The sequence below is a fragment of the Panthera pardus genome, unplaced genomic scaffold (genome assembly GCF_024362965.1).
Source record: "Panthera pardus isolate Hobbes unplaced genomic scaffold, ASM2436296v1 HiC_scaffold_16, whole genome shotgun sequence".
In the NCBI taxonomy this organism is placed as follows: domain Eukaryota; kingdom Metazoa; phylum Chordata; class Mammalia; order Carnivora; family Felidae; genus Panthera; species Panthera pardus.
Genome location: NW_026526721.1, coordinates 127,320,286 through 127,334,340, shown reverse-complemented (window position 1 = coordinate 127,334,340; position 14,055 = coordinate 127,320,286). Strand labels below are relative to the sequence as shown.

At 41.1% G+C, this 14,055-nt stretch overlaps 1 protein-coding gene across 10 annotated transcripts in view; it reads left to right on the top strand.

The window, feature by feature from the left end:
- Window positions 1–14,055, top strand: part of CEP63 (centrosomal protein 63) — a 68,966-nt gene that overhangs the window by 41,159 nt on the left and 13,752 nt on the right. For all 10 annotated transcript variants that reach the window (XR_008422579.1, XR_002076670.2, XM_019437106.2 and 7 more), the window contains 5 exons: window positions 407–640; window positions 1,079–1,218; window positions 2,038–2,175; window positions 3,928–4,042; window positions 5,153–5,350. Coding sequence is in view for 8 of the 10 variants with exons in the window: in XM_019437106.2 (XP_019292651.2) it covers window positions 407–640; window positions 1,079–1,218; window positions 2,038–2,175; window positions 3,928–4,042; window positions 5,153–5,350 (825 nt within the window). In the remaining 2 variants the exon portion in view is untranslated. The remainder of the gene's footprint in view (window positions 1–406; window positions 641–1,078; window positions 1,219–2,037; window positions 2,176–3,927; window positions 4,043–5,152; window positions 5,351–14,055) is intronic.

Genomic DNA, 14,055 nt, shown 5'->3' with positions numbered 1-14,055 from the left:
TGAGCAAAGACAGCTTTATATCTTCCGTCCCAATCTGTATACCTTTTATTAACTTTTCTTGCCTTATTGCAAGGATATCCAGTTGGTGTTGAAAAGGAGTAGTAAGAGGGGATATCCTTGCCTTGTATCTGATGTTAGTGAGAAGGCTTTGAGTTTCTCACTATTAAGTATGATGTTAGCTGTACAGTTTTTGTAGATAGTCTTTATCAAATTGAGAAGGTTCCCCTCTATTCCCAGTTTTTATCATGAGAGATTTTTGTTTTTTTGGGTCACGAATGGGTTATTATAAATGAACTAATATTTTATGTTTTTATGCAAGTACAACGGGGTCTTATTTTAGTCTTCCTTATTCATCAATTATTCTTTTATTGTTTCACTTTTATCTATTGGTAATCTGTGTTTCTAGGCTCAGCTTGCCAATCGGAAACAGAAATTAGAGTCTGTGGAGCTGTCCAGCCAGTCGGAAATTCAGCATCTGAGCAGTAAGCTGGAACGGGCCAATGACACTATCTGTGCCAATGAGTTGGAAATAGAGCGCCTCACCATGAGGATCAATGACTTAGTGGGAACCAATATGAATGTTATACAAGAGCAGCGGCAAAAGGAAGAAAAATTAAGGGAATCTGAAAAACTGTTAGAGGTGTGTTTTAAAATTACTTCCATTGCGGGGGGAGCACCTGGGTGGCTCAGTCTGTTAAGCATCTGAATCTTGGTATCAGCCCTGGTCAGGATCTCACAGTTTTGTGAGTTCGAACTCTGCTTTGGGCTCTATGCTGACAGTGTGGAGCCTATTTGGGATTATTTCTCTCCCTCTCTCTGTCCCTCCCTTGCTCAATGCTTTCTCACTATCTCTCAAAAGAAATAAATAAAATGTGTGTTTGCATGTTTTTAAGAGAAAATAATTAACCTCGAACTAGGTTCCAGAATCCATGGTTTCTTTCTTATTCTGCTGCCAGCGGATCAGACATTGATAGCTTTATTAATATGGTACCTGTTATAGTCTGACTCCCTGGCTTCCTTTCCTCATGAAATAGAAAAATTGTAATAACACCTGATTTTTTTCCTGAGCATTTTTCAGATTCTCCAGGAAGAAAAGAGGGAACTGAAGGCAGTTCTTCAGTCTCAAGAAAATTTCATCCATGAGGAAAGAATGCAGAAGGAGAAGCTACAAGCAAAATTAAAGCCAACTGACAGTCAACACACAGTACAGGCCGTGAGGTATATTTAATTCTAAATATTAATTGTAGCCATTTGGTTGTTTGGCATTCAGCACCAGTTTTAATACTGCATATTCATAATTTTGTGTTTGATCACATTATGGTTTTTCCTATTCAGTTTTAATTTCTGAGTTAAGTTTTTATGGTGTTATAAAATTTTGTGTGGTTAGTTTTTTTCTGCCTCCAGTTTGGGTCCTTAACCAAAAGACTGTAATGTTTAGAAAGTTAGAAAGTGCTTGGTCAATCTGTAGCCTTGGTGAAACTCCAAATGTGAAAGGAATTAGAGTCCACGTCCCCTGGGAAGCCTCCGTTCTTGGTAAAATAGGTCATGATTTGTAGCTGCTTATCAACATCATTAATAAGCCAGCTATTGAGATAGCCCTTCTTAAAAAAAATCCTAAAACTCATTTCTATATATGAATTATTGCCATGAGGTTTGTAATAGAAAGTAATAGAGGAACTATGCTCCTGATTTAAGTCTGGTACACATTTCTACTCTTTACAGAACTTTCCTGTAACTTTTTAGTTTCTTTGGCTCAACGTATCAAGTGGAAACCAAATTTTTGGTTTTTTTGTCTTTTTCCCTTGAAAAGCAGGCCAAATCCCAGTTGAGAAAGGAGTAAACTGCTGCCGACTTCTTTGAGAAGCATCATCTCTTGCTTCTTTACTCTCCCAAATGTTCTTTTTGTAAAGCAGGAATCAAGCTGAAGAGTTCTAAAGAGTTTCATTCCCAAAAACAGTTGAGAAATATGAACTGATTGTGCATTGTTTATTTGCAAAGATCAGAAACCTTGAACAGTCCTCTTGTGTCCTTCGTTAGGTCACCAGACGAGCCACAGGCAGAAAGGAGGTACACCTCGCAAGGGCAGGAGGACTTGGGCAACGTGCTGTCTCAGCTGGATCTCACCCACAATAGTGAAGAACTTCTGCAGGCAGAAGTGACTCGTTTGGAAGGCAGGTAGATAATTACATACCCTTTCAAGAATGTTCACGTTGTTAAAAATGATTTTTGATCATCATATTGAGAAACTAATATAACAGTCTTATTGAAAAAATAAGGTTTTTTTCTCTAGTTTTCACAAATAAGCTAACTTCTTATTTCAGTGAGAAAACAGAAGTAAGAAAAGGAGGGATTCTTGATTTTTCTCCCACCAAATCTACCAGTCTGCCTGCATCTGTGCCCTTAGTCTGTTAGAGTGGATGAGTGGATGGATGACATGTCTGTCCCCTACCACTTCACTTGTGTCCTGTTCTTCTCTCTTTTACATCGTCAAACTCTTCCTCTCTGCTCAATCATTCCCATGGGTATAAAGTAGGCTTAGTATTTCCTGTGTTGGGAGAAAATGGAAACCCTTCTTGAATCCTGTATCCCTGTCAAGTCGTTTCCATATTTCTCTGTTCTCCTTCAGAGTCAGATCTGTCAGAAGAGTTGTTTGTACCGACGCACTGATCTTGATCTTGCGTTTCTCCCCGTAGAATGCCTTCAGTTAGGCTCTACTGTCGAGCGGCCATCTCGCTGGAGCTGCTCTCAGCGAGGCACCCTGGGCACGTGGCGCTCCTTTCTCCTATTCAGAAGAGCCCTTGGGTTGTTTCCTGGGTGCTGGTTGAATCCTGATCTGTGCTATAGCATGCCCATGCTTGCTTTGTTGTCATGCTTGTGAACTGTTTTTGTTTGTCATACCTCTAAACTTTGTGACTGGGAAGAGTTTCATATTTTGTGTGAAACATGAATCATGATCATTTGTACATGAGCACTTTCTGTATGTAAAAGATTTTAAACTGTACAAACTATTAGCCTTTAGGCAAAAAAACAACAAAAATATTGCCATTTTACCCTTTTAAGTAATACATTTTTTTGTGTTTACTTTTATTTCTTTGGTTTTTGGAAACCACCAAGTATTTTCTTATTAAATATCATGTGTGCACATATGTATGTGTGCACACACATACACATAGTTTATGCTTTATTTATTTTGCACCTTGGAATACTTAACATATTCTTGGTTATCATTATTGCGGTGTATGTGTATACTTTAGATTGAATAAAATAAAGGTTATTATTCTTTTTGACATTGGAACTAAAATTTACCTTCCTATCATAGATTTTCCATCGATGCACTTTTTAGTATTTTAGGTATGTTTTACCGTGCTCCCACAGGCTCTAAAGACTTACCTCATGTTTCTGACTTGCAGTGTGACCTTGGACCTGTAGCCTCTTTAAGCCCCCGTTTTCCCATCTCTAGCTAAGACAAGAGTATCTGTGATTCTTCTCTCTCTGCCTCAGTGTTTGACACACTGTACTTACATACGAGTACCAAATAAACAAGCATTCTACCACATTTAGAAGTAGGTAAACTTGAAATAAATGGACACAAACACCAGTGTTCAGTAATAAACAATGCCTTTAAAAATATTTTCTCTATCAAAGGCAAATTGAAAAAGGGACCCTTTTTTAGACAGTTTATTTATGTCATTCAGTTTGAACAAAATATTCCCTGAGAAAGGAGCAGAAGGATGTTTTTAGCAGAAATGAGTGGTGAGATAACAGAAGTGTGGTGCCCTGAGGTTCTCATATCTGGTGAGGGATTGATTCTTAAGTAAGGGTGACAGGTTGGAAACTGTTTAAAGAAGAGTATTTTTTAGGTAATCAATATGTGGGTTTCAGGATTTTTGTGTTACGTCTGTGATCATATTTTTGTCATGCACACAGCTTGGAGTCTGTGAGTGCAACATGTAAACAGCTGAGCCAAGAACTAATGGAAAAATATGAAGAACTGAAGAAGATGGAAGTATATAACAACGAGTACAGGGCAGAGATTAAGAAGGTAAAAATCTGCCTGCGTTCGCAAAGTTGTGTTTATAGACTGAGCTGGGGGTTGGGAGGTCATTGGAGTTATTTTTAATGAGAGAAAAATGCAGTACAAAGAGCCACTTGATATTCAGGAGTAGCTATGCACCTGGAATGTGCTTTGGTAACGTCTTCGTCATCCTCAGGGATGCCGTAGAAATGTTTTTGAGATAATTGAAGCCTGTCCTTTTTGAATGCTATACTTTATTTTAAACGTGTTTTGATGAAAAGCTTTCTAAAAGTTATACACTTTTTTGCTTGCTAAAAGATACTATATGAACTAACATTTAGTATTTTCTTACTGACTGGAGCTGGTTATGGCTGATTTTCCCATGCTGTGTGGTGTGGTTTTTTTTTTTTTTTTTTTTTTTTTTTTTTCAACGTTTTTTATTTATTTTTGGGACAGAGAGAGACAGAGCATGAACGGGGGAGGGGCAGAGAGAGAGGGAGACACAGAATCGGAAACAGGCTCCAGGCTCCGAGCCATCAGCCCAGAGCCTGACGCGGGGCTCGAACTCACAGACCGCGAGATCGTGACCTGGCTGAAGTCGGACGCTTAACCGACTGCGCCACCCAGGCGCCCCTGTGTGGTGTGGTTTTAATACCCTCACTGGCTGTTGAGGTATCAGAGCTGACTGTTTCCACACTGATGGGCCTTAGCTGTTACGTTTGTTGACTCGTATTTTTTATTACTTATTTGAGATTACTTCTAGTTTCTTCCTCTTCCATTTCTATTGTCTTCTGTGGACAAGGAAGCCTTATAAACAAAGTTTTTAGTTTTGCAACTAAAGAGAATCACAGGTGTTGTCCTCTAAATAATGTGTGCATGGACTTTGACACTGGCTTTCAGCATTTGACTAACACATCTCTCCCTGATTTGCGATTAATAAATTATCATGGGTAGAGCCATTAGACCTTCGGTGTAGACATACAACTTGGTAAATTGCTAATTTTTTGCAGACTTAAGGTAAAAATTCATGTCTTGAGGTAAGGTAAAAATTACCTTATTATTTTAACTATTAACATATCTGTCTATCTAATGTGCTTTGTCTTCATTTTTTATGCTTTCCTTTCTGTTTCTTTGTAGTTGAAAGAACAGATTCTACAGGCTGAACAGAGTTACAGTTCTGCATTAGAAGGAATGAAGATGGAAATCTCTCAGCTGACTCGGGAGTTACACCAGCGAGACATCACTATTGCCTCCACTAAAAGCTCCTCCTCTGATATGGAAAAGCGACTCAAAGCAGAGATACAAAAGGCAGAAGAAAAAGCAGTAGAACATAAGGTGAAGCTTGAACAAAAACTCTCTTCATTTGAAGTGTTTCTGAAGACTGAATTGAGTACAGAGATAATTTCCATAGTATTTTTTTTTAATGTTTTAATGTTTATTTATTATTGACAAAGAGACAGAGCATGAGTGGGGGAGGGGCAGAGAGAGAGGGAGACACAGAATCTGAAACAGGCTCCAGGCTCTGAGCTATCAGCACAGAGCCCGTCGTGGGGCTCAAACTCACAGACAGCGAGATCATGACCTGAGCCAAAGTCGGACGCTCAACCAACTGAGCCACCCAGGCGCCCCCTGCATAGTATTTTTTTAAAAAAATGTTTATTTACCTTGAGAGAAAGAGTGTGAGCGGGGGAGGGGCAGAGAGAGAGAGAGAAAAGTGAGAATCCCAAGCACGAGTATGGGAGCATTGAACCTTGAGCCCGACTCGGGGCTTGTTCCCACAACCTGTGAGATCATGACCTGAGCCTATATTAAGAGTTGGACACTTGGGGTACCTGGGAGGCTCCGTTGGTTGAGCATCCAACTCTTGATTTCGGCTCAGGTCATGATCTTATGGTTCATGAGTTCAAGTTCTGCATCAGGCTCTGTGCTGACAGTGTGGAGCCTGCTTGGGATTCTTTGTCTCCCTGTCTCTCTCTCTCTCTCTCTCTCTCTCTCTCTGTCTCTGCCCCTCCCCTGCCCTCTCTCTCTCTCTAACTAAATAAATAAACTTAAAAAAATTGTTTAAAAAGTAGTCAGACACTTAACTGAGCCACCTAGGTGCCTCTCCATAGTATTTAATTCAGCAAATTTGTATTAGACTCCTGCTTTGGGCTGAGGGTCTGCTGGTTAACAAGCATTCTGTGAGGATCAGTGGGGAGGTGAGAGTGACTAGAGTAGAGAGGCTGTGTCCCTTGTATCTGGTGAGAGTGCGATGTGTCTGCGCTGACAGACTAGAGTACACAAGGGATGGGACTGGGAAGCAGGAACTCCTGAAGGGCCCTGCCAGCTTGTGAAAGGTTTTAGTGTTCTCTTGAGGCCACTAGACAATGGCTGTAAGCAGGCGTCAAGGGTCTCTATGGTTGTCATATGGAGAGTGAGCGAGGAGGTAAAGAGACCACTATGGATACAGGAGTGACATGGTGGCCTGAGCAGTGGGCAGGGAAGGTAGAAGGAAATGGAGGAATTCTGAGGTACGTGGCTGGTAAAATCAACTGGGCTTTGTAGTTGCTTGGACCCAGAGGGCAAGTTAGAGTTAAGGGAGGATGTCACTCAGGATTGCAACATGGGCAATTGAGTAAAAGTGATGCTTTTTAGTGAAATAAAAGATGGGAGCAGATTGGGGCTGATACTGCATTTGTATGAAAGTTACACAAAATAGGGAAGCTGGTGGAGGGAACTGGTTTGAGATAAAAGCTGGACTTTCATATGGAAATATCTAATAGATGATTCCACAGAAGGCTGGAGTTCAAGATTAAAATCGAGGTGAGGCATTTGTCTGTGGAAATCTCTGCATGGAGTTGGCCTTTGAAACACCCTGAGAGACTGAGAAATTATGGGAAGAAAGCATAGAGATAAAGAGCTGAGACTGAACCAAACTTAGGAAACTACTCATTTAGGGTAAAAAGGTTTTAGAATAGAGCTGAGAAAAGAAGGGGATAAGGAGGGAAATGAGATAGTTTTCACAAAGGAAGCAGGAAACCAAGGAAGGCAGGAGTCTTTTCAAGTTGGAATGGCCAAGCACACAACTTGAGAATGAGGACTGAAGGTAGGTTACAGGCATGCCTCCTCTTTTTGCACTTTGGTTTGAGCCCTGTGATGAGCAAATCTCTTGGTGCCATCTTTCCAACAGTATTTGCTCGTGTTTCTGTGTTACATTTTGGTAATTCTTGGAATATTTTGTAAATGTTCTCATTATTATTATGTTTGTATGGTAATCTGTGATCAGTAATTATAACTTGCCAGAAGTTCAGGTGATGGTTAGCATCTTCTAGCAAAAAAAAATATTTTATTTTCATTTTTAAAAATAATTTATTTTTGAGAGAGAGAGCACACACAGCAGGGGAGGGGCAGAGAGAGAGAGAGGGAGAGAGAGAATCCCAAGCAGGTTCCACGCTGTCAGCACAGAGGCAGATGTGGGGCTTGATCCTGTGAACCGATCCCATGAACTGTGAGATCATGACCTGAGCTGAAATCAAGAGTCAGAAGCTTGGGATTCCAAGAGGAGGGAAGATGGTGGCATAGGAGGACGCTGGGCTCGCCGCGCGTCCTGCTGATCACTTAGATTCCACCCACACCTGCCTAAATAACTCAGAAAACCACCAGAAGACAAGCAGAACGGAGTCTCCGGAGCTAAGCGCAGACGAGAGGCCCACGGAAGAGGGTAGGAAGGGCGGCGAGGCGGTGCACACTACACGGACTGGCGGGAGGGAGCCGTGGCGGAGGGGCAGCCCGCTGGCCAAGCAGAGCCCCCGAGTCTGGCTTGCAAAAGCAGAGGGGCTGGACGGAGTGTGTTTGAACAGCAATCAGGACTTAACATTTGGAAGCTTATAAGCTAACAGCTCTGCTCCGAGAGCGGGATGACTGGAGGGCAACGGGAGAGAGAGTTGTTGAGCCCTGGACGACAGAGCTCAGCTTGGCAGGGAACAAAGGCGCTCGCCAGCGCCATCTCCCTCGCCCATCCCCCAGCCAAAATCCCAAAGGGAACCAGTTCCTGCTAGGGAACTTGCTGGCACCACGCAAACACCCAACGCTGTGTTTCTGCGGATCCATCCCTCTGGCAGCGGGTCTGACTCCCTCCCGGTGCCGCAGGGCCCCTCCTGAAGCGGATCTCCAAAGGAAAAGCGAGCTGAGCCTGCCCCTCCCGCCCCCGTGCACCTTGCCGATCCACCCCAGCTAATTCGCTAGATCCCCAGCACCACAAGCCTGGCAGTGTGCAAGTAGCCCAGACGGGCCACGCCACCGCACAGTGAATTCTGCTCTTAGGAGAGGGGAAGAGAAGGTACACACCAGTCTGACTGTGGCCCCAGCGGGGGGGCTGGGGGCAGACATCAGGTCTGACTGCGGCCCCGCCCACCAATGCAAGTTATTCAAGACAGCACAGGGGAAGTGCCCTGCAGTTCCGCACCACTCCAGGGGCTATCCAAAATGACGAAATGGAAGAATTCCCCTCAAAAGAATCTCCAGGAAACAACGACAGCTAACGAACTGATCAAAAAGGATTTAAACAATGTAACAGAAAGTGAATTTAGAATAATAGTCATAAAATTAATCACTGGGCTTGAAAACAGTATAGAGGACAGCAGAGAATCTATTGCTACAGAGATCAAGGGACTAAGGAACAGCCAGGAGGAGCTAAAAAATGCTATAAATAAGCTGCAAAATAAAATGGAGACAACCACGGCTCAGATTGAAGAGGCAGAAGAGAGAATAGGGGATTGAGAAGATAAAATTATGGAAAAAGAGGAAGCTGAGAAAAAGATAAAAAAATCCAGGAGTATGAGGGGAAAATTAGAGAACTAAGTGATGCACTAAAGAGAAATAATATACGCATAATTGGTATTCCAGAGGAGGAAGAGAGAGGGAAAGGTGCTGAAGGTGTATTTGAAGAAATCAAAGCTGAGAACTTCCCTAATCTGGGGAAGGAAAAAAGCATTGAAATCCGAGGCACAGAGAACTCCCTTCAGACGTAACTTGAATTGATCTTCTGCACAACATATCATAGTGAAACTGGCAAAATACAAGGATAAGGAGAAAATTCTGAAAGCAGCTAGGGATAAACGTGCTCTAACATATAAAGGGAGACCGATAAGACTTGTGACTGATCTCTCTACTGAAACTTGGCAGACCAGAAAGGAATGGCAGGAAATCTTCAATGTGATGAACAGAAAAAAATATGCAGCCGAGAATCCTTTATCCAGCAAATCTGTCCTTTAGAATAGAAGGAGAGATAAAGGTCTTCCCAAACAAACAAAAACTGAAGGAATTCATCACCACTAAACCAGCCCTACAAGAGATCCTAAGGGGGATCCTGTGAGACAAAGTACCAGAGACATCACTACAAGCATGAAACCTACAGACATCACAATGACTCTAAACCCATCTCTTTCTATAATAACACTGAATGTAAATGACTAAATGTGCCAACCAAAAGACATAGGGTATCAGAATGGATAAAAAAACAAGACCCATCTATTTGCTGTCTACAAGAGACTCATTTTAGACCTGAGGACACCTTCAGATTGAAAGTGAGAGAGGAGAACTATTTATCATGCTACTGGAAGTCAAAAGAGAGCTGGAGTAGCCATACTTATATCAAACTAGACTTTAAATTAAAGCTGTAACAAGAGATGAAGAAGGGCATTATATAATAATTACAGGGTTTATCCATCAGGAAGAGCTAACAATTGTAAATGTCTATGTGCCGAATACGGGAGCCCCCAAATATATAAAACAATTACAAACATAAGCAACCTTATTGATAAGAATGTGGTAATTGCAGAGGACTTTAACACCCCACTCACAGCAATGGATAGATCATCTAGACACACGGTCAATAAAGAAACAAGGGCCCTGAATGATACATTGGATCAGATGGACTTGACAGATACATTTAGAACTCTGCATCCCAAAGCAACAGAATATACTTTCTTCTGGAGTGCACATGGAACATTCTCCAAGATCGATCACATACTGGGTCACAAAACAGCCCTTCATAAGTATACAAGAATTGAGATCACACCATGCATACTTTCAGACCACAATGCTATGAAGCTTGAAATCAACCACAGAAAACGTCTGGAAAACCTCCAAAAACATGGAGGTTAAAGAACACCCTACTAAAGAATGAATGGGTCAACCAGGCAATTAGAGCAGAAATTTAAAAATATATGGAAACAAACAAAAATGAAAATACAACAATCCAAATGCTTTTGGATGCAGCGAAGCCAGTCCTGAGAGGAAAATACATTGCAATCCAGGCCTATCTCAAGAAACAAGAAAAATCCCAAATACAAAATCTAACAGCACACCTAAAAGAAATAGAAGCAGAACAGCAAAGACACCCTAAACCCAGCAGAAGAAGAGAAATAATAAGGATCAGAGCAGAAATAAACAATATAGAATCGAAAAAAACTGTAGAGCAGATCAATGAAACCAAGAGTTGGTTTTTTGAAAAAATAAAATTGATAAATGTCTAGCCAGGCTTCTCAAAAAGAAAAGGGAGATGACCCAAATAGATAAAATCATGAATGAAAATGGAATTATTACAACCAATCCCTCAGAAACACAAGCAATTATCAGGGAATACTATGAAAAACTATATGCCAACAAACTGGACAACCTCAAGAAATGGACAAATTCCTAAACACCCACACACTTCCAAAACTCAATCAGGAGGAAATAGAAAGCTTGAACAGACCCATAAGCAGGGAAGAAATTGAATAAGTTATCAAAAATCTCCCAACAAATAAGAGTCCAGGACCAGATGGCTTCCCAGGGGAGTTCTACCAGACATTTAAAGCAGAGATAATACCTGTCCTTCTCAAGCTATTCCAAAAAATAGAAAGGGAAGGAAAACTTCCAGACTCATTCTATGAAGCCAGTATTACTTTAATTCCCAAACCAGACAGAGACCCAGTAAAAAAAGAGAACTACAGGCCAATATCCCTGATGAATATGGATGCACAAATTCTCAATAAGATACTAGCAAATCGAATTCAACAGCATATAAAAAGAATTATTCACCATGATCAAGTGGGATTCATTCCTGGGATGCAGGGCTGGTTCAATATTCGCACATCAATCAACATGATACATCACATTAATAAAAGAAAAGATAAGAACTATATGATCCTGTCAATCGATGCAGAAAAAGCATTTGACAAAATTCAGCATCCTTTCTTAATAAAAACCCTCGAGAAAGTCGGGATAGAAGGAACATACTTAAACATCATAAAAGCCATTTATGAAAAGCCCACAGCTAACATCCTCAATGGGGAAAAACTGAGAGCTTTTTCCCTGAGATCAGGAACATGACAGGGATGTCCACTCTCACCGCTGTTGTTTAACATAGTGTTGGAAGTTCTAGCATCAGCAATCAGACAACAAAAGGAAATCAAAGGCATCAAAATTGGCAAAGATGAAGTTATGCTTTCACTTTTTGCAGATGGCATGATATTATACATGGAAAATCCGATAGACTCCACCAAAAGTCTGCTAGAACTGATACATGAATTCAGTAAAGTTGCAGGATACAAAATCAATGTACAGAAATCAATTGCATTCTTATACACTAATAATGAAGCAACAGAAAGACAAATAAAGAAACTGATTCCATTCACAATTGCACCAAGAAGCATAAAATACCTAGGAATAAATGTAACCAAAGATGTCAAAGATCTGTGTGCTGAAAACTATAGAAAGCTTATGAAGGAAATTGAAGAAGATATAAAGAAATGGAAAAACATTCCATGCTCATGGGTTGGAAGAATAAATATTGTCAAAATGTCAATACTACCCAAAGCTATCTACACATTCAATGCAATCCCAATCAAAATTGCACCAGCATTCTTCTCGAAGCTAGAATAAGCAATCCTAAAATTCATATGGAACCACAAAAGGCCCCGAATAGCCAAAGTAATTTTGAAGAAGAAGACCAAAGTGGGAGGCATCACAATCCCAGACTTTAGCCTCTACTACAAAGCTGTAATCATCAAGACAGCATGGTATTGGCACAAAAACAGACACATAGACCAATGGAATAGAATAGAAACCCCAGAACTAGACTCATAAAAGTATGGCCAACTAATCTTTGACAAAGCAGGAAAGAATATCCAATGGAAAAAAGTCTCTTTAACAAATGGTGCTGGGAGAACTGGACAGCAACATGCAGAAGGTTGAAACTAGACCACTTTCTCACACCATTCACAAAAATAAACTCAGAATGGATAAAGGACCTGAATGTGAGACAGGAAACCATCAAAACCCTAGAGGAGAAAGCAGGAAAGACCTCTCTGACCTCAGCCACAGCAATTTCTAACTTGACACGTCCCCGAAGGCAAGGGAATTAAAAGCAAAAATGAACTATTGGGACCTCATGAAGGTAAAAATCTTCTGCACAGCAAAGGAAACAATCAACAAAACTAAAAGGCAACCAACGGAATGGGAAAAGATATTTGCAAATGACATATTGGACAAAGGGCTAGTATCCAAAATCTATAAAGAGCTCACCAAACTCCACACCCGAAAAACAAAGAATCCAGTGAAGAAATTGGGCAGAAAACACGAATAGACACTTCTTTAAAGAAGACATTTGCATGGCCAACAGGCACATGAAAAGATGCTCGACATCGCTCCTCATCAGGGAAATACAAATCAAAACCACAGTCAGATATCACCTCACGCCAGTCAGAGTGGCCAAAACGAACAAATCAGGAGACTATGGATGCTGGAGAGGATGTGGAGAAACGGGAACCCTCTTGCACTGTTGGCGGGAATGCAAACTGGTGCAGCCACTCTGGAAAACAGTGTGGAGGTTCCTCAGAAAATTAAAAATAGACCTACCCTATGACCCAGCAGTAGCACTGCTAGGAATTTACGCAAGAGATATAGGCGTACTGATGCATAGGGGCACTTGTACTCCAATGTTTATAGCAACACTCTCAACAATAGCCAAATTATGGAAAGAGCCTAAATGTCCATCAACTGATGAATGGATAAAGAAATTGTGGTTTATATACACAATGGAGTACTACGTGGCAATGAGAAAGAATGAAATATGGCCCTTTGTGGCAATGTGGATGGAACTGGAGAGTGTTATGCTAAGTGAAATAAGCCATACAGAGAAAGACAGATACCATATGTTTTCACTCTTATGTGAATCCTGAGAAACTTAACAAGAACCCATGGGGGAAGGGAAGAAAAAAAAAAGAGGTTAGAGTGGGAAAGAGCCAAAGCATAAGAGACTCTTAAAAAATGAGAATAAACTCAGGGTTGGTGGAGGGTGGGAGGGAGGGGAGGGTGGGTGATGGGTATTGAAGAGTTGGGATGAGCACTGGGTGTTGTATGGGAACCAATTTGACAATAAATTTCATATATTTAAAAAAAAAAGTCAGAAGCTTAACCAGCTGGGCCACCCAGGTGCCCCAAAAAAGTATTTTTAAATTAAAGTGTGTAAATTATATGCCCTGGGAAACTGGAATATTCATTTGACTCATTTTATTATGGTACTTGCTTTCTTGTGGTGCTCTGGAACTGAACCTGCAGTATCCCTTAGGTGTGCCTATATTCTCTTGTGTACGGAGCACAGTCCATGTGATGTGGGAGGTAGAAGCCACATGAGAGGAGGCTGATGCTAGAGAGCGGGAGGGATTTACCAGTGAACTCGTTCATTTTTTTTTTTTTTTTAACATTGATTCATTTTTGAGAGCTAGAGTGTGAGCGGGGGAGGGGCAGAGAAAGAGGGAGACAAAGAATCTGAAACAGGCTCCAGGCTCTGAGCTGTCAGCACAGAGCCTGACGCAGGGCTCAAACTCATGGACCGGGGAGATCATGACCTGAGCTGAAGTTGGACACTTAACTGACTGAGCCACCCAGGTGCCCCTTCTTAGAATATATTAAATGCATGTATGTTAATTCATCTTGACACACCTTTTTAAACAATTTTTTTAGGAAGATATTTATATACGTGTGTGTATGTTTGTGTGTGTGTGTGTGTGTGTGTG